The sequence below is a fragment of the Apaloderma vittatum genome, unplaced genomic scaffold (genome assembly GCF_000703405.1).
Source record: "Apaloderma vittatum isolate BGI_N311 unplaced genomic scaffold, ASM70340v1 scaffold26895, whole genome shotgun sequence".
NCBI lineage: Eukaryota > Metazoa > Chordata > Aves > Trogoniformes > Trogonidae > Apaloderma > Apaloderma vittatum.
In genome coordinates this window covers 7,677-33,596 of record NW_009719255.1, presented here as the reverse complement: position 1 = coordinate 33,596, position 25,920 = coordinate 7,677, and the positions used below count along the sequence as shown (strand labels likewise).

Here is a 25,920-nt window from a genome sequence, read left to right as displayed (position 1 = left end):
TCCATGACCTGGAGAGCTGGGAATCACAGTGCACAGATGCTGAGCACCTCTGGATGTGATCCCCTGGGTCTCTGTCAGACCTACGAGCCATGAGTAAATATCTACAGCTGCAACAGCCACTGTCTAAAACTGAGAGGCTGGCAACAGCAAGGAGTCATGGAACGGTTTGAGTTGGAGGGGATATTAAAGATCATCTATTTCCAACCCCCCTGCCATGGGCTGCTCAAAGCCCCACCATCCAACTTGGCCCTGAGCATGTCCAGCAGGATTCATAAAAGTAACCCATCCTGGTATTTTGCCACTGGGTGCCAAGGAAGCAACGTGGCTGCAACGTGCCCAGGGGAACTGGGCTCCATCTCTTGGGGATTAAAACGTGTGGCCACGGGGGCTCCAGCAGGGGACCCCCTGACCGCGGCAGCACTGCAGCACCTTGGAGCTGCTCTCAGCAGTGAATGTAAGCTACGGCCTCCCAAGAAGCTGCTCAGGGCAGACCCTTTGCAGAGCGTCCCTTTCACAGAGAGCTCATTTAAAGCCACAGGCTGGTGTGGTTTCACAGGGCTGGTATCACAATGTGCTTCCCAGAGAGCTCCAGCTTTGGCTGGGGAAAGGGCCCTATTGCCTTCAGACAATCCTCACCTCCCCCCCACCAGAGAGAATTAAAACCCCAATGTTTTCATATCCTTACTTTTCTGCGCCTTTGACCAAAGCAATTTCATCTGGGGAAGAGGAGATATAACTGTATTTGCGTTCTGGATGTCCTATCAGCCCATCCACCTGGTCGGCTTCCTTGATCTGAACGGTGTGGCAGAGGCAGAGGGCTCGCAGGAACAGCTCCTCACGGCTCTGGGCAGGAGGGAGGGAGGGCTCATTACCAGTTTGATCCCATGCCCAAGTTCACCTCGCGGTACTGGGTTGTGATTTTTGTGTATGCATGTTTCAAAACAAAAAACCCAAACAACAACCCCCTCCCAGCTTCTGCTGTATTTACCCGGCCAAGTGTACACGATCCCGACAGCCATCAGCATGCAGATTTCTTACCTTTTCTGCTTTGCCATAATATTTGAGGGGTCCATCGGTCTGAGAGAAGCCATCCACCTCCGAAAGGCAGTCTTTGTACTTGTGCCCGTCTATGCAGCATTCGATGAACTCCATGCTGTTCTCCGTCAGGGTCCCCGTTTTGTCCGTGAAGACGTACTCCACCTAGAAGCGAGCAGGCAGGCTGCCTCGCTGCATCCCTTGCCCCCCTCCCACCCCTCACCCCAGGGAAGGAGCCTCCCAAAACCAAAGGGGCTGGGGCATTTTAGCATGTCTGTGCCAGCACTGGAGAGCACTCTGCTGCTATTCTAACCTGCCCCCCCACAAAAGGCATACGCGCTCTGCGTGAGTTACACCACTGCGTAATTCTACTGCTCTGCTCCTCAGAGCACCTCTGTTTCTCACCACATCGCACAGGTGGCAGGAAGCAGCTCCTGAAGACTTAAAAGCTGCTTCCATCTTCTTGTTCCCCCTCATCTTCTTTATTGGGTCCTTCGCTCTAGCTCCTACCACTCATATAGCTGCTGCTGCAGGTCTGCTGCCTCTGGGGATTTTCATCTTGGTGCTGTATTTATATTAGGTAATATATTTTTTAAAACAAAACAAAAAGCAGGAGACGCTACACATACCCCCGACTTGGTCTCTCCCGACACAGTCAAGAAAGTGAAGCTTGAGCTGTGGCTGCATGTGCACTGCACACCCTGAGAGATGACTGAGCAGACATTCTCGTTAATCCTCGAAGAGACAGAGGATTTTTAATTTTTAATTGAAGTGGTGAAAAAAACCCACCCTGACATGCAGAGAGCACTGCGCCTGATATTCCCCAATATGGAAACAATCGGCATGACCCAATTCCTGCTCTTTCATGCACTATTTATAACCTTATCTGTTTCTCAGAGTGAGTGGAATCATATTAAATGCAAAGTGCCACCAAACCAGCTGAAGCTCTGCCCTGAGGGGACCACGAAGGACTGCCACAACAAGGGGTCCTAGCAGGGAGTATATTTTTGTCCACATTTTTATCTAAGCAGACGCAAAGAGAACATGTTTAAAGAGCTGCTAGGTCAAAAACTGGCTGGATGGCTGGGCCCAAAGAGCGGTGGTGAATGGAGTGAAATCCAGTTGGCAGCCGGTCACAAGCAGTGTTCCCCAGGGCTCAGGATTTGGGCCAGTTCTGCTATTAAACATCTTTATCAATGACCTGGGCGAGGGAACCAAGTGCTCTGTCGGTAAGTTTGCAAATGCCATGAAGCTGGGTGGGAGTGTTGATCTGGTGGAGGGTAGGATGGATCTACAGAGGGACCTGGACAGGCTGGATCGATGGGCTGAGACCAACTGTGTGAGGTTCAAGAGGGCCAAGTGTTGGGTCCTGTCCTTGGGTCACAACAACCCCCGGCAGCGCTACAGGCTCGGGGAACAATGACAGGCTCGGGGAACAGTGGCTGGAAAACTGCCTGGCAGAAAAAGACCTGGGGCTGTTGGTCAACAGCTGCAGACGAGCCAGCAGTGTGCCCAGGTGGCTGAGAAGGCCGATGGCATCCTGGCCTGGATCAGGAATAGCGTGGCCAGCGGGACCAGGGAAGGGATTGTCTCCCTGTACTCAGCACTGGTGAGGCAGCACCTTGAATCCTGTGTTCTGGGCCCTTCACAACAAGGACACTGAGGTGCTGGAGAGTGTCCAGAGAAGGGCAGCAAAGCTGGTGAAGGGTCTGGAGAACAAATCTTATGAGGAGCAGCTGAGGGAACTGGGGTTGTTCAGCCTGGAGAAGAGGAGGCTGAGGGGAGACCTTGCGCTCTACAACTACCTGGAAGGAGGTTGTAATGAGGTGAGGGTCAGTCTCTTCTCCCAGGTAACAACTGATAGGACAAGAGGAAATGACCTCAAGTTGCACCAGGGGAGGCTTAGATTAGGTATTAGAAAAAATTTCTTCACTAAAAAGGTTGTCAAACATTGGAACAGGCTGCCCAGGGAAATGGTGGAGCAGCCATTCCTGGAGGTATTTAAAAAACATGTAGATGAGGTGCTCGGGGACACCATTTACTGGTGGTGTTGGCAGTGCTAGGTTAACAGTTGGACTCAATGATCTTAAAGGTCTTTTCCAACCTAAACAATTCTATGATTCCATGTTCTGACCTGTCCGAGTTCTTCATTCAGGTCTGAGGTGTTCACTAATGCTCCCTCTTTTATTTCTTCGTCATACATCTCCTTGTCCCAAGAGATGAAGAAGGAACCCAAGAACTTCTGCATCTCTACTGTAACGTACATGGAGACCGGGATAATAAAGTTGAAGAGGACCATAAAAGACAAGAAGTCTGTGAACATCCGCAAGACCTGCCATGGGAAGAGAAGATGACACGGTCTGTGCCTGTCTGGCAAAACTCAGGGTCAGTTTACAGCAACACCTCCTGGGTTTTAGACAGGTTTTCTTCTAAGGTTAAACATTAAAAACAAACCACCTGAAATACAGCCAAGATACAGGGCCAAATTCAATTTTCCTTTGATACAGAAAATCTCACTGTCTTCTACAGATCTATGAGGGTATAATACAAGAGCACATCTCAGCGCTTCATAGTGACCAAAACAATGTTTTATCCAATATGTTCCTCTTGAGGATATAACTGCTAAAGGCTCATTCTGATCTCAAGTAACTGGAAACAACGAGCGAGTGGCTTGAGATCAGCCAAGCTACGGCGAGGGTACAACTGATGCAGTAAGTCCTGTAAGTCCCTGTGAGTCCCATTCAATCATCCATCAAATAACAGATTTCTACACACCGCCACTCTTTCAGGCTTGACTGCCTGCGTCTCAGCAAGTTTAAAAAGCCAGTTGACGTGGCCTCAATTTCAGCTTACTTACAGCTGAAAGATAGCTCGGGTTCAGATGAGGATCCAGGTTACATTGCCTGTTACATTTCTATAATATACAGTATTTATTGATGCTGTGCCCTGTTCCACCAAGCATTGCCATGCACAAGCACAAAAGAGGTAGAAAAGAAACAAATAATAAGAGGAGACCGAAGGAAACGACAGCACTTCCAGTGAGAAAATCGGACTCGCAGTGCTGGCGGCAGACACTATCAGATTAAATAAAACAGTCAGAATAAATAAAGCTGAAGGAGTTACCAAAACACAAATCCACTTACCTTGAATGTGTCTCTCTCTTTTTTAGTCTTTTCATTGTACCAAGGCTCATCATTAAATGGATTACTCTGCCAGACATACTTCAGAGTTGTGCACACAGTAGCCTTGCTCAATAGGATGCACAAATACACTATCAAGAAGGCGTTGATAGATCTGAAAAACAGGTTTCTTCCTTAAACTCATGCAGCTACTTTTTATATAGAAAATAACGCACATAAACAGGAACAAGGCTTCCTTTTAAGAAGGGCATCACAGAACAAATGGTTTTGGCAGTACTGATATTCAGGGCCAGTTCATACATTTTAACATTTCTTAGTTTTGTTTTTAAATAAAAAGGCTACTAAATGATGCAGCTTTTTGAAAGTTATGCTTAGTCAAATATACAGATTTTCTGCACAATCGAGACAAAAGGCGGCAGATTAGGAGACTATTCCTGTATGAGACATCTACAAAAAAACCAAAACCAAAACACAACACCCAACAGCTTTTAATGATTTTTTTCTGACTATAAATACTCACTTTTCTACAGCAGACCGTTTCTGAGATTTTCCTTGGTAGTTCAAAGCCATTTTCGTTTCCATTCCAGTATAGACTGCAACTCCTACGGGGTGTTAAAGCAGGGCTCGTAAGGCACTCGCAGCCCCGGAAGGACAGAACCTCTACTCAGCCATAAGGGGCATCGGTGTCCACATGAAACTCAAACCCCAACCGAAGAGAGAGGCATTACCCAAGGGCAGAAACCTCCGAGGCTGCTAACTAATGTATCTCAGAGCACCAAGCAGGAGCCTATGGATCACATACAGTCAGAAAAAACATCAGTCTCCCATATCAGCCGTCACCCTCTGTCACTAGCAGCTGAGACTGTAACCCTACTGCACATTTGTAGCAACGGGTTTGGGAACAACTCCCTGCTCTTTGCATCTCAGGGAAAAATACAAGCTTGCTCGAGTGTATTAATACAACCTGCACAGCTTGGAAGCCCTGTAGGTCTAACCAGTATCTCTCAGTTTCATCCTGTCAACTCTACAATCGCAGGCACACCAGATTTAACGGTAGAGCCCAGGCAAATAGAGAAGTGTTTTAGTGAAGAACATATCTACATTTGTCATTATTTATCAGAAGTATTTAAATAAATATTATAATAAATAATGATTCACCATAAATCTTCTTGGTATTTTTGAGGGTAGCACCTTTCAGCAACAGGTTTTCTGGACCCAAAGACCTAAATGTAAATGAAGTTATAACATTACATCAAAGAATATTCAAAGCGCTTTGTAATTTAGACACAGAGACAGATTATAAAGCTAAAGAGATGTTCTTTAGATCTGATTACTTGACCTGAATGTTAAATGGGGCATTGCTGGAGTTTGTTTTCCTCTTTATATACTTACATTCCCATTTTGTCTTACACGAACTATGCTTGGTGCTCAAGGTTCAAAATTTAATGGGGGTTTGTCAGTAAGGCTTTTGAGCAGTAAGTGCAAAATGTTCAGATCTAGCATGTTCCAGTACTTGCATAAAAACCTGATTTTAAAAGTATCAGAAACCTGTCCATCAGGTGATGGATGGCACCAAGGCTTATTTTTCTCTCATTCGTGTTACAATTTCTCTTTGAAACTTCCACCCATGGCCCTCTCACTTCTAGAGTCCAGGTAGATCCACCACAGCAAGAAACACGGTCGGCACCGCTGCAATGACTGCTGCCTGGTTTTGGTAACTTATAAACATCATTTGCTTGTGTTTTTTTTTTCCCCAAAACACTCCAACTGACACTGAAGTTTCTGCTTTCCCTTGAAAAAACAGTATTTTGCAATTGTCTGGTAAAGTTGTTCCCCATCAGCAGGGAAGGACGTTACAGGGTTGCTGGTCCTGCGCTGCTCCCTCAAGAGGGGCTCAAACAAATCACAGGATGGCAGAAGAGCATCAACGGAGAGGTTAACTCCAGGACACCAGTAAGAATGGAATACTTGGAATGGTTAAAGAAAAACAGCCATTCCCTAACAATGGCAGGAGCAGTTCAGATCCTTGAAATCTGATTTAGATACCCAACCGCTCTGAGGAAGGACAGGGAGACGGCTGCAAGACCAACCTGGCTACGGGCTCTTGGTTGCTTCTGTAGATGATGATTCTTCCAACAAATCTGCATCAGAAAGATGAAAAATTTGTATTACAAACACACTAACATTATAAAGAGCTACTACACACATGCTAAAAGACATCCTTGATAGAAGATGGAAACAAACACATAAATGAGTGCGTTTGGGAGTTCAGTGCCTCAGAGGGGTGGCTGCGCTCAGGACAGTCATGCACCCCCCAAGGCTGGGGGGTCCCTCCAGCAGTAGCCGACCGTGCCTACGCACCCCAGCACATCCTCATTACGGAGTGCAACACGCTCCAGCAAACCTCCTTTAAGGGATTTAACCACAAAGACCCCTGACTCCTGGAAGTCACTAAGCCTGATGCATTTTACTGGGGAGGTGGAGTGGTTAGCAACAGGCACTACAGCTTTGCTGACAAAAACCAGCTCATTACGCTGCGATGAGTGTTGCATCGGGGAGGTTTGGCTGCAAAGAAGCCGAGCCCTGAAGTACGGTGTTAACTTTGACACTGTATGGAAGAAGCCTGGCAGCTTCTCTCTGCCTCAAGAAACCTTTCGGTCTCTGATGAAAAGTTTCCTTCGCTTTGCTGAACTGTAACACGTTAGATCCCCTGACTGAGGGTGCAGGGAGATGACACCAGGCAGTGACAGGGCAGGAGGAGAAGGACAGGCAAGAGGAGAAGGATGGGCAGGAATAGCAGACTCACTTGTAGAGGTCGGGCTGCGGCTGCTCGCACTCGATCGTGGCGGTGAGGGCGTCGATGGCTTCGTCCGTACAGAGCACGGTGGTATCTCGCACAGCATAGTGAGTCTGGGCAGAGAAGCACAGGTAGTGTCACCACGAGCCCCCAGCAACACCACCCGCGTTTCACCCTGTTACTTAAAATACCACCATGCAAAGGCTCATCAGCACTGGCAGCTCACCCAAGCTCTCGTCCCCCTCCCACAAAGCAGCTGAAGCATCTCTCAGCAGAAGCTCGAGAGAAGCAGGAAGGAGCTGCTGGGTATCTGCTCAGTAAGGCGTGCACCAAAAGCGGAGCATCTCTGGGTTTTCCCCAGGGACCTGGTGCTGCCCCAGCGGCGGTGGGATGGGGGGAGGCTGCAGACACCCCCAGGGCAAAAAGGTTCCCAGGGACCACCACCTGCTCCTGAAGGTAATTAAACTCCAGCTCCAACGCCCAGGGATCACGCAGAGCACTGGCAGACTTCAAGCTATTTTTAGCAGCTGCTGCTGCAAAAGCTTCATCTCTCACAATTAACTGGAAAGCCCACGAAGGATCTGCTCACTGCCTTCCAGGCTCTATTTATAGCAGCTACTCAGAGCTCCCAGTCACGGCAGGCTGCCTTAATCCATCTTCATAAACAAATTCATTAAAAAGCTTCCTCCACTCCTTACGCTTGCATCCCCCTCCTCGCGCATCCCCCGAGGGACAGGCACATTACACACGCTGTAGTCATGACGTGAGCAATATCCACCTTCGTGTCGCTTGGGTGACCTGCCTGGCTTGGAATTGGAAGCAGACGCACAAACACCTCTTGGGAAACATAACTCAAAGCTGTTCCTGCAGTGCCTGGTGCCAAACCCACCCTCTGGGCAGGGTTCTGCATCCACTGCTGCTGTGACCATGGACATTGTGCAATTACCAAGTGATAACTCCAAAGTCACCTCCTAATCAATTCCATGACCATTACAACCTCAGTACTTAGAAAACACATGTTCTTTTAACGTATGACCAAAGATTCACGCTTCAAAGAGCCTTGATAAAATCCCTTTTTTAGTTCTGCTCTGGCTTCACTTACCCAGGTGTCCTTCTCATACCTTGATCTGACATCCCAGAGAAATCCCCACCAGGTCGGAGGCAGATATGTGTGCAGATAAGGTTTTGTGAGCGCCCAAATTTGCTTCCCTCACCGTCCTCTGGCAGCAAACTCTGATTCCTAATGTTAGACCTATCTCCCCAACCAGCACTTTTCTATTCCCTCTTCCACTTTTCTATTAGTTCTTCCCTTCAAACTCATCTTCATCTTGTCAAGAAACAGGAGGCAGTCATCTATAGGAATCCACAAACCAAGAGGAAAACCCACCACAGTGCTTGATACAGAAATTCAACATTGCACTTGCAGACTCAGAAGTTAGAAGGAGCCAAGCCTGCAGAAGTTTCATGAACTCACACACACAACACACCCGACACAAATAAGCAACTGCCCATTTAACAGGGTTATTGATTTTTAGCCTCAAGTCACTTCAAAGCTCCACTCCTCTTCACTAGCAGAACCAGCACAGTGCACCAGGTGCTGCACCAGCTCCTACACAATTTCCAGCACCCACGAACAGCTGCCCATAAAGAGAAGAGCCACAGATCCCTTACAATACGTATCAGATCGACACTGGTATTCCCAGTGACTACAGAGTGTGCCAGAATGAATCACATCTTCTATCTTCCAGCCTTACTACGGCATTTAGTCATATCTGCATAAATATTTATCAAACACAAGTGCAACCAAATGCTAATGTCTTCTGATGTATGTAAGTTTTTCGCTGCTTCTTTACTTAGCTTATAGAGGGGAGGATGAATAAAGAAAGAAAATAAACTGGAGGAGATTCAGCCTGAGCAAGACTAGTATTAAATTTCACTGCTTGGTTCAGGGAAAGGGAGAGGAAAAAAACCCAACAACCTAGAAGCAATGTGAAAAATTCCCCAAATGAATTGAGACATAATGCCTCAGAAAGTCCCAGATCTGACTTGAAAAACTTGGCTAAAGAACAGACAGGGAGTGGAAAGGGAGCTGAAGCAGCCACAGGCACCGACGGAGCCAGACCCCGAGGAGCGGGAAGCACCGAGATGGGCAATAAGGCAGCAAAGCCTGACCCAGAAGGACAGATTCAATGTGGGGTGGCGCCAGCAGAAACAGCTTTTGGGAGACACAAAACAGTAACCAAAATCCCCAAAGGACTTTGGGGCTGATGGACTGGGAGCAGACAGAGGGAAGAGCTGTTGAATGCAGCCACAGGGACATGCTCTGCAGGAGCACCCTCCGGTTAAGCACCACTGTGCAAGCACCATGCAAGCTTCAGTGACAGCTCCAGGCCCCAGAGCATCCCCGAATATCGTCCCATCCTTCCCCATCACCTTGAAATTGGACTCGCCATCGAGACTTGCTGTAGTGACGTAACAGGTCCCGTCAACGCTGCTTGAAGCCAAAAATATCAAGTCACAGGGGAAGGTCTCATCTGCTTTCACCTCTACTATGTCTCCAACCTGGAAGAAAGGAAACATTTACATGAAAAGCCCTCCCAGCTGTTATTAGATGGTTATGGACTTAGCTTCTCTCAAAGCCCAGAAAAAAAATCACCTCAGCTAAAAGTAAAACCAGGGTTCAAGAGGTGCAGGCGTCGCCAAGCATCACTCCACAGCCCAGTGGGTCAAATCCAGTCCCGTATCAACTCGGAGCACCCATGTGCACAGTCGGTATTTATTTCTCTGCTAAAACTTGACAGAGTAAGAGACTGTACTTGTCTGAAGTGCAGTGTGATAAATTAACATCAAAGCTAAGTGTACTTTCCCAGTGTCCTTGGGAAAGTTGGAAATAGAAGAGGACTGCCTGTCCTGGAGAAGTGCAAAACGCTGACAGATCTATCACTTGTCAGCCCCGGTACAGCTTTTGTGAGACAGCTTTTCAAAAGCAATCAAAGGCAGCTTTACTCCTTAACTGGGAGCCGTTCTCAGAGCACCTCCTCTGAAAGCGAGCACGCTGGAGCAGTTCTCACCTCAGCACGTCCCTCCTCCCCTGCCCTCGCCTCCTCACCACACACCCTCGTGTCTCCCTTGGCTTCATCAAAAACCACAGCAGAGTTCTTGAAGTTACCTTGATTTTTTCGCTCTCTTTCTGCACTTGCTTTGCATTTTCAACAATGAAGACGTTGCTTTTGTTCACTTCGTTGTCAGCCCTGTGTCTCAGCCAGTCCTCGTAGCCCTAGGAACATGAATACAGGCAACATGAACCCGTCACAAAGCAAGTCCACTAATGGAAGAGGAGGGATGAGGAGGGATGGAGAGAGGGGGAGAGATTTAAAAAAAAAAAAAATAAAAATAAAGCAGTCCTCAGACCTCCTTCATGCCTGACAAAACATCAACCAGAGTAGCTCAGAGTGAATCAATTCACTTAAAAAAACTTCATCTGCATATCTGACAGATTCAGAACAGATTAAAATAACACACAAAAGTAATCTATATACAGCGCATGCAACGAGCAGCTAAACTACAGTAACATGTATCTATTATTCTCAGTGTTGGCAAGAACGGGCTGATAACATGAATAATACACTTAGCACCCTGCCATTCTTTCCTATGGTAACGCAGGATGAGACTCTTCCTCTTCGGTCTTCACTGAAAGAATAAAACATTCAGATTTGAAGTAGATCGGTTTTACTCCAGCTCTCCCTTTCTGGCCCCTGCAGAAGAAACTTTTTTTATTATTCAATCCTTCTGTAAAGGATGTTTTAAATGGCCCACATGCACAGGATGGGATGAAAAAGGGCTTTTAATGCTGCAAAAGATGAGGGCTACATATATTCGGGACGAGCTGAGTGGCTGAACAGAACTCATCCCTTCCATTTACCAACACGGGAGCAGAGCATGGACTATATTTGCAGCACGTCTCTGCAGAGACTCGGGAGAGCATTTCTAAAAAAAGAAAAATTCAAGCAAAGCGAGAACTACAGCGGTAACCTCCACTGACCCTCACGGCTTGCTCACAACAGTACGTACAGAGCTGCTTTATGCTGCCAAAACAAGAGAGAACGACGAACAACGCTCAACACGCAGCCTCTCTTGAAAAGCACCAGTATACGTGTCTCACCTTCTGAGAGTGGTTCACCAAACCCACCAGCCCATTTTGGTGACTTCTGAGCATATTCAAAAACTCATCGTTTTCTCTGTTACATGCCTCAAAGAGCATCTTCCTCTCCCCAAACTGAGATTTTTACCTGTTTGATAGCTGTGACAGTGATGACAAAGAAGAGCGGGAGGCCACTGGTCACTGGGCTGGTTGGGGTGTCCACTATCACCTGCAAAGAAAAGAAATAAACTGCAGAAAACTGGTTTTCAGGCAGCAGAAGAAACACAAAAATCTGGTAACGGGGGAAAAAAGGTGCTCAGTACATGGGGGATAAGTCAGAGCCTGGCAGAAGAGAGAGGGAAGGAAGGGGCACGAGAAGGACCAGCACAGGCATTCCAAGGAGATTACAATCCTTCCCTCCCAAAGACCACAAGATGCTCTCAGGTGGGAAGAAGTAGCTTAAAAAGTACATTTGACCTTCCTCTAGTGGGAAACAAAAGCCTGGATGAATGGGCCAGGGATTGGCTACAAAAACACAGTCACTCCAAGTGCTGATGCCAACAAGCCTCCTCCCACCACAGCATGTGCTGGAGAGGAGTGAGGCAGGGAAGGAAGACGGAGCAGAGGCAGCAGCAATACGTGACGGGAAAAACACCCTCGTTTCGCAGTGAGCCACAGGAGGGGTGTTTCTCCTCTTTGGCAGTGAAGACAGGGCACATCTGAACCCTAAAACACATCTGAGAGGGAGGACATCACCAGTTCTCTTGAACCACTGGCACTCAGAGGCTAAAAGTAACAAGCATCAGCCCAAATTACCCAGGCAACATGTGCTGAAATGGATCATGAGCATCTAGGCAAAACAGAAACCCACGTTCTGTCTTTAAGCCCTGAAACGTGAAGTCAAGAGCACGATTTAAGCACCCTGACCACACAAGACCCTTGGGGCAGATGGCTGGATTCTTCCCCAGCTCGGCGTGGCGCTCAAACTGGCACCGTGGCAAAGATCTTCCTTGTTAATTCAAACTCGAGGCTGTGGGAAACCGCTGCTTCTGAGCGTATCACAGCTTGGCGCCGGGGGTAAGAACAGCGGAATAGCTTCATAACTGGGAGGGAATAACACAAGAGGAGGATAAGTTGTGTCTCTGCCCCATCCTTCCTTTGGAAGGGCACACGAAATGGGCCGTTTTTCCTGCCCTTTCCAGAGAGGACGGGAGCACGAGAGGCAGATGGTGAGGGCTGGGATGAAAGGGACGGGGAAGCTCAGCAGAAAGGCTTTGTGTCCCCACAAAGGGACTTTGTCTCCCTCCGCTTGTTTGCGCTTCCCTGGCACGCTCGCAAACAGCAGCATCTGTATATTTATTGTTTTAGGCTGCCTGTAAAATGCTGTGTTAGGGATGGGACCGCTCTTATCAGCTAGGAGGAGGCTACGTGGAAATTTTTAACTCTGTGAAATGCCGTACGCTGCAATTTTACCCTCGGCTATCGGACCCAAAGAGAGAAGAGCCAGAAGATATTGAAGTGGAAGAGATAACACCACAAGAAGCAGCCTGGTAAGTGGTGTATGAGTTCAGTAGCGTGAAAGTAAATCGAGATAAACACCACAAATATCTCCAGGAACACAGAGTCTTGGCTCACTCCAATGGGTGTAAATTGTTTACAAACATGAAGTCTGGAAGAAACCAGACTTCAGAGGAAGAATCTTGAGCAAGGATGGTGTCAGGTGTCACACAGACACCGCACACAGCACGTGGGACGGACACTCACTGGGGTGGCACGACCGAAGACCGGTTGGACAAAAGTTCTCTTACAGAAATTGGACAGATCTTGAGAATACAAGAGGAATTTTGGCTTTTAAGGGCACCCTGGTGCTCCGCAGGAGAGCTCTCTGCACGGGATGAGATGCGGCCATCTGTATTTGTTTAAATGAACAGTACCATTTCTGTCCATACCAATGCTGTATCACAGACGTATTAACACAAAGACAAGATGAAGTTCCCAGAATAACTCATTTAAGTATCTGGAGATTGCACTGCTCGCACATCCTGTGGCTGGATACTGCTCTTCCCCTTTGTGCCCGGTGGAAAGGACACAGGAGCAATGAGCCACAACATCAAAGGCAGACTCCTTTGAAGCTATTTTTGAGCTGGTTTAGGACTTCAACGGCTTAATTTGGATCCACTTAAAAGTGATAAAATCTTCCTGTTACTTAACAGTTTCTTCCTACCTAGCACATTGTTTAGAACCCTGAAGACCACAGTTCAGAAGTTATCTTCAACAACTGAAAGGGACATTTTTCACTCCTGGGACCTCCTAACTTAGCTTTACTGCTGTCACCTTGCTCTGCCTACAAATGCACTTGGCCGACGCTCGCTCCAGGCCAGCCGCTTCCACCAGGAGCTCACTCCCAGCTTCCTTTGAGTGTTGCAATAGATGAACCAAAGAAACAGCTATTTGTACCCCTGCTAGTGCACTAATAGGGGTTCTATGTTTCGTGTGTGTAATTTCTCTCTCTAAAATGAGACCTGAATTTGGAGTCACAGAGTAAAAGGCATTTTGATAACGGTTTTCGGCAGCAAGTAGAGCAGATGCACCTGGCAATTCCCCAAGCACCGAGATGCTGCACTCCTCGTGCAGCACGCAGGGCAATCCCATTAATTTAAAGTCATTTCAAAATAAGCACTAACATTTAAGCTATAGATGCCATTTATCAAGGTATAACCCTTAGTATTTTACATGAATGGAGTGACCCTAAGTGCCTTTTTTTTTTTTTTTTTTGCAAATGACATCTCCAGAACATCAAGAGCCTGGGGGCAGCCAGTTACTCTATAGGGCAGCAAGTGCATTAGTGCTGTCAGGTTGGGTTTTGTTCAGCTGGGTTAGTTTTTTCTCTAACAGAGCATGAGGGTTGCTTCCTTATTTTAAGAGATGCTCACAGAATAAAAAACAAGGAGGAAGAGCCAGGCTCTTCTCTCACCTGCATAAACCTGTGCCTAACACGGGTAAAGCAGCTAAATGGCAACTGGTTTGGTAAGTACAATCAAGAATATTCCTTGTTCTTTGTGGCCAGAGGGTCAATAGAAGAAATGTAATATCATGTCACTAAATGGCCAACTACACAAAAAGGACAGCCTGACTCCAGGGCATCGCTTCAGTTCAAGGCAAATTACAAATTCACTCTGACAAAAGGGAGCAACGCCAGCAAAATCCAGGGATGGAGGCGAGCCAGCTGATGCCAGGGTAACCTGAGCCCTTCCTGTCCCACTGCCAGGAGGAGCCATCCTCTGCCCTTGTCTTGGGATCCCCCGTATCTGTGGCAGCCACTGGCATCACTGCAAGCCCTAATTCCTTACTCAAAGGATAAAATATTTCAGACGCTCGTTTCTTGAGCGTGCAGCCTAAGAGAAAGTGACACCGCAGAGCCAAACCACCAAAACCCCAGAGAAGCCACCTAACAGCAAGGAGCCACACGGTACCATCTAAATTGCTGGGGTAGGGTTATGATGCCTGTTTGCAGCCCAAGAGCAGGTCATCTGCTGAGCCCCTGGCCTGAGGATTTACTGCAGTGATTCTCCCAAACTCCCTTCACCTCAAAGCCTTTTGACAGTCTGCTCTTCTTGGTTGACAGAAAAGAAAAAGAGTATTCAGGTTTGCTTTGGATTTGCTCCTTAAGCAAAGCAGAAAAAGTTTGTCCATGTATAAAATTTGCTATTTTGTCTATGCAAAGCAGCTTCTTGAAGTGTCACATTCCCAAAGCTCACGTTAGACATTTTCTGAATTTTACTGAGTACAGCCTATCGCTCCCGCTTGCCTCAAAACTTGCTGTAACTAGGATATAAAAACAACATACAACTTGGGAAAGTAGTCATGCAACAGAAGCAAAAAGGTGACAAAAAACAGATCCTAATTCTGCAGTATCAAATGTTATTTTCACCAGTTGATCTTACCGGTTAGAGACGTGAGATTTTTTTTTTTAATTGTTTCAACAGTCATTCAAAACATCACCTCAGACAGGCCCAAGTATTGTAATTGTTGTTATGTTTGGATGATGTGCAAGAATTAAAAAGGCTAACAACAACCCCTCACCACTTATAAGCACCACAGTCAGTTCTGAACCTCGGTTCTTGTTCAAGCTGTGCTCACCATCTGTGCACAGAAATAAAACCAGCCCTTGGCACCACAGCTCTTACCTGCACAAGGAAGATGATGAGGAAGTAGAAGTTGGCAATTCTTCTAAACTGCTCAAAAAGGTTTTTCGGGAGGAAGTTCCAGAGGGTGTACTGTGGGGAGAGAGAGGGGCTCACACACAGATCGGGGTTGACTGGGGACTTCAGCTACAAAACGGGAAGACGCTGCACGAAATAAGAAAAGCAGTTTTCCCTTTAACTCAGCGAGGAGCACTGCAGAGAGCTGTCCGAGCTGCCCTGGAGATGGCAAAGGGTAAAAGGAGCTAAAACCAACAGGATCCATATCACAGAATCACAGAATCACAGAATGTGGAACTTAGGAGAAACATGGAACATAACGGGTCTAATATTGGATCTTTCAGCCTGCCTCAAATAAACAAAGAAAAATAAGCAGCCAAGTCTAAAGACCAGTGTCCATTTAATTATAATAAGAGACTGGTCAGTTAAGCAGACCGCAGGCCTAAAAAACGTAACTGGAAAAAAATTAAAAAGGATAAAACATTATTGAAAAAAATCAGGGAAGAATTAAAATTGGTGCTAAACGAAACCATTTTGTCAGAAAGGGAACAGAAACAGTGGAAGGTGTCCCCTCTGGAGGATCCCCTTGTGGGCTAGAGAACTGTCAACGGAAGAGCTACATGACTTAAACATGGTTACACTTAAAACTTTACCCAATAGAAACTCAAGACAGCACACAGACATAAAATCTGTATGATACGAGCTGTATAAAAAAAGGAGAGGAAGCCCTCCCTTTCAGCTCAAGTACAGTAAACCAAGCCTAACTGTATGCTCAGCATCACGAATCCTGAGCAACGTCATATGTATCCAGCTGTGTTGACAATATCAGATGCCGCTTGTTTGATATTTTACTCGAATTGGCTTCAAATCTTTCGAAATAGCTTCATAAATGTCACAGAAAAAAAGCCAAGCAGAAGGCAGATGGGTGTCATCACAGTTTTCCATCATAAACAAAAGCTGCATTAATACCGTATGAATGTTTCCCCTTTCATCCAAAGGGATAAACAGAGCACGGTTATTTTCATCCTATCTGAAGACAGAAAAAACAAAAGGAACAAATTAAAAAAAAAAAAAAGAGGGGGGGAAATCGTATTTTTCTGTCAATTTATAAAATAATCTCCACTCCCTTTTGCAAATCTGAGGCTGTTGTCTCATGCTGTACTACACTTCCCCTCTTCCTTCTTCACAACGGCAACGATAGAAAAAATTAAAAAGCCACATCACCCCCCAAAACCCCATAAAACCAACGAGTCCACGTGCTTTGCTCTCATCCAGCCCAGAAGGAAGGAACTTGTACGCACCCCCACTGAGACAAATAGGAAGAAAAAGGAGTAATAATGATTCTGGAGCTGTGCTATAAGGTATGTACTGAGCTGCTCCTCTCACAAAGGGACGTTTCCACTTATCCTTGAGGAATTCTGAGTTTCTCAATTTCAAAAAAAAAAAATCCTCAAACAAACCAGGGTGAATACCCGAGCAGCGAACACATCTGGGCAAGCAGAGCGAGCTCACCTTGGAGGAGACGATCCTGTTGTCGCAGAACTTCTGTGCCACGTACGCATCTGTTTCCAAAACCGGCCGGTGTCCGACCACCACGGTGCGTGTGCCGACCCGCTTCTCTTCCCCAGCACACTGTCGGGGCAACCAGGAGAGGGAAAAATTTAGTTTCTGGCTCAAAAGAAGTTGAATGTTTGCACTAATAGCTTCCAGCTTCTGAAAGCACCTTGCTGTTGGGTGGAAAGAAGGCAGCTGGCAACTCCAAAATTTGCTTCTCTACCCCAGCCCGGAGAACAAAGTGGCACATGTGAGGTCACTTAGCAAAACCAAGGCAATATTGAGCTTGCAACTTGGGGTCCCCATCGATGTCCCAGGACCACAGCCTGACCTGCACCCCACCACGACAGCTCATCGCTCGTTCCCACCGTGTTTCTGCCCTACATAGGACAGCTGCTGCCTGTGTTTGCAGCCGGTGCCCCCCTACCAGGGAATTTTTCTTTCCTGAAGGAGAATACACCTTCAGCAGTCACTTCAAGCCATCAGGCATGTAATTTATCTTCTACACATTTCTTCCTAGTCCGAGCCTGGAAAGTCCTTCAGCCTGTGTTTCATCAGTGGCTCCAGACTTTCCCCTGGGAGCCCATGGAGCATGATTAAAACTGCCCCCTCCTTCATAGTTGCCCTCCCATCAAAGCCTCCAGTCCAACCAAAACATCCCTCCACTGCCCTGGTGCAGGCAGACTTTGGATTTTAGCTTTAAAAAAAAAGTATACTTCTGCTATTTTAAAACCTCAGATAAAATCAGAAATAGCAAGGCAGACAGTTGCACACCACAAGCTCCCCAAGAAGATACACAGGGAGCTGGAGGTGCCAGCTCGCCTTGCTGGGGGGTTATTTTTCAGCAGCAGGAGATGTCACAAGTGAAGGACAACCTGGTGACAGGGGGAGCTTGATGACAGCCCCTCTGCCCCACGCCAGCCAGAGGAAGGATGAGGGGAATTACAGAAGAGCAATCTCAAACAGAGGGGAAGCAGAGAGGCTCCGCAGGAGGAGAGCATCCCTTGCACGAAGTCGTAAGAGTTACCTGCGACACGGAGCTGTCACACCCAGCCGCCCCCACGGCCCTTGCAGGCTCCCCAGGGGCTCACGGCACCTGGCAAATTAAAGACAGATCCTCCCAATCCAATGGGGAGTGTGTTAAAACAACACACAGTAAACAAGGTATCTGGATATACTGGAAGTAACAGTGCTCTTCTGCTTAAATGCTAATCTTAAATGTTTTTTACTCGCTTCATCACTTTCCAGCTCTGGGCTGCTCAGCCCGCACAAGGTGCTCAGTGGATCAGAAAAGTCAATTTTTGAAAGAAATAAAACTGTGCCGCAATTTAAAAATTGGCTTTTCATTCTGTTCAAGTCCCACCTTGTGCATAATAAAGTGTCTCTGCCACAGACACAGCCAAGGGAGGAGGCTTGGCTGGTACTAGAAAACATTTTGTAAGGTTGAACTTAAAATTACAAAGTGAATTTAGAATGTCCACTAAGAGCAGATGGAGCGAGGAGGTGAAAAAAAGAGTGGGTCTTAAGCCAGGCTAGGGTTTTCTTAGAGTTAAGGTTTTGGATTTTAAAACATGAGCAGACAAGATGTTTGCCGCTGCTCACAGTTCAAGGGCATTAGCAGGTGGCAGGGCTGCTGAAATAACAGCAGATACCGTTCATACTCCACTTAGTCTTATTAATCCTCAACCCTAGAGCTAGTTTGCTTTGAAAGCCCACCAGGGCAGGTGCCAAAAATGCCGATCCTGTGTCAGCTGCCCAGCCTGGGCTCAGCTCTCTGTGGGTGGATGCTCCTCATGTGCCTGGGGTCCAGCTCAGCATCCCCGTTGTCCCAAGCTGCTCATCGCAGGCAGATGGTCACGCCACAAACAAAATCCAGCTAGAGAAAAGGTACTCTGAGAACAACCATGCTTAGACAGCAAAGCCTGGGACTACCTGCTGCTTGGAGAAAGTGTTAAAAAAAATATAAAAAAATCCAAGCCAGTCCTACTCATCCGGGAATGAAATGGATCCTCCTTGCACCATGAGCAGGGTCTGCCCAAAGGAAGCAGCAGCTCTTCCTTCCCCCTGCTCCCCACCCATGTTTGCAGCATTATTAATTAAAAGAAGTGCTCTTACACTGCGCCCAAACTTGGTTTGCTGTGCCAATCTTTCAAACTCCCAGCAGCAGCCACTTAGAGCAGAAGAAGGGGAGGTTTAGGTTGGATCTCAGGAAGCCCTTGCTCAGGGAGAGGGTGCTCAGGCACTGGGATGCACTGCCCAGGGAAGGGCTGGAGTCACCGTCCCTGGAGGGGTTTAAGGAGAGGCTGGATGTGGCACTCAGTGCCGTGGTCTGGCCGATGTGGTGGTGTTGGGTCATAGGCTGGACTTGACAATCTCAGAGTTTTCTTCCAGCCACAATAATTCTTGGATCCCTGCATCAATCTGCCCCCTGGGAGCACAAGGCAGATCCATCCAGCCCTGTCCCAGCAGCACCCGGGAGCACAGAGGGACTGGCCCCAAGCCTGACACCCCCATCACATCCCAGGCAGGAGGTAGATGTGCCTGGCAAGCACCTTCCAGCACAGGGAGGAATCACGAGCATCCTCTGCCTGCACCACCGGCAGAGCGGCGGGAAGGAGGCGGGGGGAGGGGTTGTCAAACGCACACATTGCTACAGAAGTGAAAAAACCCTCTGGTTAAAGCACTCCCAGACGAGTATTCACTCTGCAAGACTACCCACAGTGAGCCACAGAAAACCCAGAGCATGTGGAGAAGCCAAAGCCCAGGTGTGGTGTGTCAGCCAGCGAAGCCCGCGACTCAGCTCTTCCACCAAGTTACCACCAACTCCTGGGTAAGCTTTCACCCCTCAAATCCCGATTTATTTGAAGCATCTCCTGCAAACAGGGCAGCAACTCCGTTACGGTGTATGAGAAGCCTCTGCAGTGGCAGCACAAGGAGAAGTCCACGCTCTAGCCAGACTCCCTCTGCTGCCAGTGTTTCATTTCCCATTCCCCGGGCCAGCCCTCGGTGTCACACCATCATGCAGCGGCGCGAGAAGCTCGAAGTTCGCACCACTCTCTGGTTTTCTCACGCACGCCACGGCGACGGCCACGGCGAGAGATGCTGGCTCAGCTGGGCAATCCAAAGCTCTCGTTTTGCAAGGGCCACGTGGAACGGCTCGCCGGGTTGCTAATGGCTTGCAAAGGCTTAATAACGGCTCTCAATGGAGCCTTAAGAGGAGATTTAGGGAGTAACTGCCAGGCTTTTGGGAAAATTATAAAACACGCAGATTAGCAGGGAGAGGATTTAGACGACCTTTGCAACTACTTTTCATTGAAATTTTAATTCTGATAGCACACACACAAAAAATATTACTTGGAGACAATTCAAACAGCTCCTCCATTGCCTGGTGGGGTTTTATAAAGCCCTCGGGCCACGGTGCAGGAGTTGGCTGGGGCAAGCAAAAGCCAGTATTTCTTCTGCTGTGCAGAGCCAAGCCTGCCAGAACGATTTTTTAAGAAAATAAACAATTGTATTCCCTATCATATACACTTTATGACCTCCCAGGAGTGCTGTGAGATACCCACAGGGATGATGGTGCTACCCACCGACATCCATAGGGATGAGCAGTGTAAGACTGCCCGGGCCCTTCAAAGCGGTTCCCTGAGGAACCGAGAGGAGGGAGAGGAGGTATTTTTGAGAGGAGCCACTATCCTCTTTGCACCACTTGAAGATCAGCCCCAAAGACATGGGGGACTTGGGACATTTCAAGCTTCAGTTTGCGGTTCCTGCTCCACTCCCCCAACACAAAACCAAGCCCATCAGCGAGTCAACCTCTCAGCCGGGGCATCCAAACCAGCTCCCTCCTGAAGGAGCTGGGCTGGAAGAGAGCAGCCAGAGAGTGAAACACAAATAACAGGAATAAAAGATGAGGCTGGTGAAGTGGTGCTGCCAGGAACACCTTCCCAGACTGGCAGCTCACTGTCTGTCCTCGCTTCCCACCTCAGGCAGGACCTGGCATCCAGGCTGCAGGAATAAATAACCCCGTCGCGGCCACCGTGGCGGGCGCGCACAGCGGGGCAAAGGGCTGCCGCTCTGTGCCACGGAGAAATTCAGATACACAACGTATTTAAATATTTTGGCGTAACCAAATCTTCTTGTGCTTTCAACCTGGTACAAAGCCCACTGAGTGTCAGAAGCAGCAGTTCTGAGAAGAAGGCATTAGGAATGACGGCTATTTTCTTCAGCTGCCCCAATTTTAAAAGTCCATCCCAAATTTCTGGGAATCCAGCCCAGCACCGTGCACAGGATGCAGAGACTTAATAAAAAGTTGCAAATCTGGGTAAAAATTAGCAGGCCTGGGTAAAAATTAATGGAGTTAGACTGAGTTCAACAGAAGAAGTGACCACGTGTTCTGCGGCTCATGAGGAGCCACTTGAAATGGGCAATTCCTGGGGTAGCTGCAAAACACAGCGTTTAATTATATCCCCCATATGGAAAAGAATTGTCTGTGCTACCTGCTGGCCCCATCTCCAGAGAAGAGGGGAAAAACAAGTGGTAAAAAAAAAACATCCCAAACCACCATTTGATTTACTACAGTTTCAGAAAGCACCCAAACCAGAACTAATCAAAAGAAACTCCTTTCATGTTTGCTGAAGATATCTTCCAGCCACAAAGTAAACACAAATAACTCATAGAAAAATGATCTAATAAAAACCACAGGCATTTTAAAAAAATCATCTGCTAAAACCAGAGATAATTATGCAGTACAAGTACAAAGCTCAAACATTTGAATGAAATCACAGCTTATATTAAATATATGCAGAAGAGAGATTAAATCACATTACTTGGCTTAGATCTCATGAATAGTTTAAAGTCTAATCACTCCTGTATTGTTCCATTTATCATAAAGTAGTAGGGAAGACGACCTGATTTACAAAAAAAGCCTGCAAAAATAACACTATCTCCCAAAACAGCCTGTTCTAGCTCCCGTTTCATTTATTCTCAGAACCACACAAAAAAAATAAAAAAATCCATGCATCCACAATTTAAGAAAGTCTCCTCAAATTCACCGTAACCTCCCCAAACTGTCCAGCAGTCTCAGCACACCTGCCTCACCACTCAACCGACAGATTTTCAACTGAAATTTTTCTTGCCACATTTTCTATTCCTCTTAGTTGTTTCTATGCAAGCACAGGCAAAGAGAAAACCCAAAATAATTTAGCAGTTCAGACTCTGCTTACCCACAGCGACCACATTTTTAGGCAGATCTGATTTAGAGAGAGAACTCCATCGATCGGGATCAACCCCACCGCCCTGCCCTGTGCCTCCAGGAAAGGGTCAATAACATGCACAGACCTCGTGGGGTGGGGCTGGGAATAAAAAGATCAAGGCACAAACATTGCATTTAAAATACCAGGAGCCCACAGGTCCAAGAAACAGAGTTGAAAATGAGCACAGCTCCACATTTGTATCCCACTGCAGAAGACTTCTGCTGCAGATCCCTCAGTAGAAGAGGGAAGGTTGGTACATACATGGGGAAAGCAAAAGGTTGAAATTTAAACCTGGACGTGCCTTCTCCTCCTCTGAAGCTCCTACTAGTATTTCAACCACAGGGGCAACAGGACCACCAAGGAGTGACCGCTGTGGGCAAGCCAGCTCCCGTCGGGGTGAGGGGGGCAGCAGGTAACCATGGGAGCCCCCAGACCAAGCACAACAAGCAAGAGCAAAAGCGAAGCCATAAAAAAAATATAGGTTTTTTTGGTGAAAACATGGTCAGCACATGAAGCTCAACATCCAGACCCCTGTCCCTCTTGGGGATGATGTGCTCTGACAGAGCATCACTGACCCAGATCACACCATCCTTAATGCAAGTCAAGCCGCAGCCAGAGCCTGTCCCCACGTCCCCTCTGCCCCACGTCCCCACTGCCTCACCATCCGGGCTGGCAGGGAGGTCACCTCCTCCAGGCACCATGGGCTGGAGACCAGCAGAGCCCAGCCAGGCTGAGTTTCCTGGAAAAGCTGACTTAGCCAACAAAGCCACCGATAAAAATGCGGCGGGGCGGGGAGAACAGGGGAAACGGCTACTTGAAAGATTTAAGAAGGGTGGACAGAGAAAATTACACAAGCTTTTTCACCCAGATAATAAATTTACAGGAGGGTCCAGTCCTCTCCTGGACTCGGTGAGCACCGCGTGCAGGGGTACGGCCGCAAAAGAGTTTTTTCAGTGCGAGTTTTGGGGTGGTTTACTTTTTCCATCTGAAGATCACGCCGTGCCACATGTTCCCAGCAAACAGGCCACACGGTCGCTAACCAGAGCCTCAGTTCAGCAGCTCTTTGCAAAAAGTCAGGTCATGTACACTGCACAAAGACAAACCCAGACCAAAGGCAGCAGGTATCGATCGGGGTGGCATTGCTTCAGTGCTGCTCTTTTGGGGAAAAAGTTGTTGCTCTTGTTCAAACAGAATCACCGACCTTTGGAAGCTTTTGGGATCTCAATGTCTTTTTTTTTTTCTTCCCCCTCCCTGCCCGGTTGGCAGTCAGGGTTATGAAACCACTGCTCATCTCAAAATACAGGCAGCATATTTTTTATTCTTGGCAGTCCAAAAGAGAAGTTCGACCAGCATGCTGCCGGCATATAAAATTCAGGCTCATAGGAACACTTCAGACTCGAGAATAGAAAAAGGACTTTGAGTAAGAGCCAAATGTTTTGCAGAGGTCACAAAGCAAAACACGACGAGGTCTTTCCGCCTTCAAACCTCTTCCTCCCTCCTTTCCCCAGCTCAAGCTGTGCACATATGTCTGCTCATCGGCAGCTATTTCAGCAGGGCAGCGAACTCTTCAGAGCAGTGATTTGCCCTGGCAAAAATTAAAATAGAAGTAAGCAAACGGGGAATAAAAACTTCCAAGTTTGCAATTGTCAGTGCTTGCATCAGCCAGCACAGCTATAATTTGTTGGTTTTCCTGTTGCTTTCTGATCCTCCAAAAGCCTGCACTCTTCAGTTATGGAAAAAAAAAAATACCCTAAATGCTATGTTACACATCCCAGCTCGGCCAGACAGTGCCCTGACCTCTGCCACCCACAATATTTTGCCCCTTTTTAAGTTTTCCCAGCATTTCAGAGCCAGGCTGTGGACTGACCAGCAAGAAGCCCATTTTCCAGAGCAGTCTCCTTCCTTTTTGCTCTGAAGCGAGCCCACCCTCCGGGGGCCGAAGCAGCAGACCCCGCTGCCGGGGTGTACATCCCCACAGCGCCCAGAATCAGACCTTCCCGGCCCCCCAGGGAAGCTGTCGTGCCCCTGGGAGGGCAGGTCCTGGCTGCTGAGCCCCACGCCAACATCTCGGGGGATCGAGCCCCAGGACAGCACCATGGGGTGCCCTCAATGGGTGTCCGAGGTCCCAACCGCACCCCCATGCTGTTCATTCATGTTGGTTCAGATTAAGTTTTTCAACTCCAAAAAAAGTAAAAGCTGTAGTTTTCTAACCCTCTAATTGCTCTGCTGCAGAGAAATGTTTAGCAGGAGATAAAAGGGGAAGAGAGGGAGAAGTTGCCTCCTTTGCCCCTCGCTCCACTGCCTAAATCAGCTCCACACCCCCCACTGGGAGCATTTTCATCTCCTGATACACCAGGAACCAACTGATTTATCCTTGGGGCTGCAGGCACAGTTACACTGTGGTACCGGATCAGTGCAATCCACTCAGTCAGGAAGAAATCCTCACCATGTGGCCTAAAATTGTTTATCTCCAGGAAATCCTTTCGGCTCCTGTTCCTGCCAGGCTGGGTAACGCGGCTGCAGAGCAGCTCCAGCACAGCAGGCGCTGCCCAAGCACCCGCGCTCAGCAACGCCAGCAGCCAGGTTCTGCCCCAGTAAAGAAATCCAATTATCCACAGCGACCTGGAGGTGAGGTCTGAGCGGGTGCAGCGATGCCGGGCTTGGTGCTGGGGGGCCAGCGCGGTCCATCCCCGCACTGGGAGAAGAGGGCAGTATCCCAGATGACTCAGGCTCCTGCTCATCCCACCCCACCAGCCGCCTTCCCGACAGGGTCACTGGGATAAGGGCGTTCCTGCTCTCACCGTTATCAAGAAGCGCCTTCACCCCACGTTTCCTCTCCCTGCACATCCGATCTGCCCACCCGGCACTTACCGGAATGGTCCTTGTCAAGTGGAAAGTCCTACTTCCATCCATTCAAACGCGCTGCAAGAAACCCACCCCGCGGAAATGATGTGCTCCACAATATTAATTTGACTGAGGACTCGGCCCTCTGGGCATTGCAGCTAATTTAACTGCGCTCCCTCCCCGAGCAAACATTGATAAGAAAAGGTGAGATGGAAGGAAGAGGCGGGGAGGGGGGAAGGGGAAAAGAAGAATAAAACCCTTCCACAACAGTGAACGAATATGGCACGCAAAACGCCAGCCTGCGAGCCAAAAAAAAAAAAAAAAGAAAATCAATATTGCATTTTCTGCTTGGTTTTGCAGCCCCTGTAAGAGTGGGGCAGCTGCCTGAGCCCCCCCAGCCCCGAGGACCTCATGTCACCCCTGGTCCCTATTGGCAGCAGCCACCCAACTTTGTGAGAATGCCAGGGAGGAATTACACAGAAATCATAATAAAAGATGGCAAGGCTGCTCACAAAGAGGATTTTTTTCCTCTACATTTAATTTCCCAGCAGTGAGATAGTGCGATTTATTTTTTTTCCCCTCTTAAGCCAATTGAGACTCAGGCAAGGGAGCAGCGTCACTGCAGTCTAGCAGTACTTAATTTTTATTACTGCTGAAAAGATCTTGGATTGCAATACGAAAAAATCACTTCAAATTGTCTAGTCTTGCCTGTTGCACATCTTACTCAGCTTTTCTGGATCCTTTGCTGCACAAGAAAAATAGGCTCCCCGTTTTGCCAATCAGTGTGCTTGCCACAACGCTGCAACAAATTACATCTACCAAAGCAAGTGTTGCCTCCACTTCCCACTTTAATAGTCTTATAAAATCTTATTAAGGTGTACGGCATATTTTACAACAGGCCAGACACACAGACTGCCTGCTGACCCTTTGAAAAAACACACAGCTAGAACTTACC

General features: G+C 47.7%; 1 protein-coding gene across 1 annotated transcript in view; it reads right to left on the bottom strand.

The window, feature by feature from the left end:
* Positions 1-22,220, bottom strand: part of ATP11C (ATPase, class VI, type 11C) — a gene marked incomplete at its 5' end in the record, with an annotated part of 40,986 nt that extends 18,766 nt beyond the window's left edge. The window contains 14 exons of the mRNA XM_009870564.1: positions 686-843; positions 1,039-1,200; positions 3,170-3,367; positions 4,179-4,329; positions 4,696-4,777; positions 5,334-5,398; positions 6,266-6,316; positions 6,982-7,085; positions 9,406-9,534; positions 10,142-10,249; positions 11,262-11,342; positions 15,301-15,390; positions 16,828-16,947; positions 22,092-22,220. Of these exons, the coding sequence (XP_009868866.1) occupies positions 686-843; positions 1,039-1,200; positions 3,170-3,367; positions 4,179-4,329; positions 4,696-4,777; positions 5,334-5,398; positions 6,266-6,316; positions 6,982-7,085; positions 9,406-9,534; positions 10,142-10,249; positions 11,262-11,342; positions 15,301-15,390; positions 16,828-16,947; positions 22,092-22,220 (1,628 nt within the window). The remainder of the gene's footprint in view (positions 1-685; positions 844-1,038; positions 1,201-3,169; positions 3,368-4,178; positions 4,330-4,695; positions 4,778-5,333; positions 5,399-6,265; positions 6,317-6,981; positions 7,086-9,405; positions 9,535-10,141; positions 10,250-11,261; positions 11,343-15,300; positions 15,391-16,827; positions 16,948-22,091) is intronic.
* Positions 22,221-25,920: the final 3,700 nt, after the last annotated feature.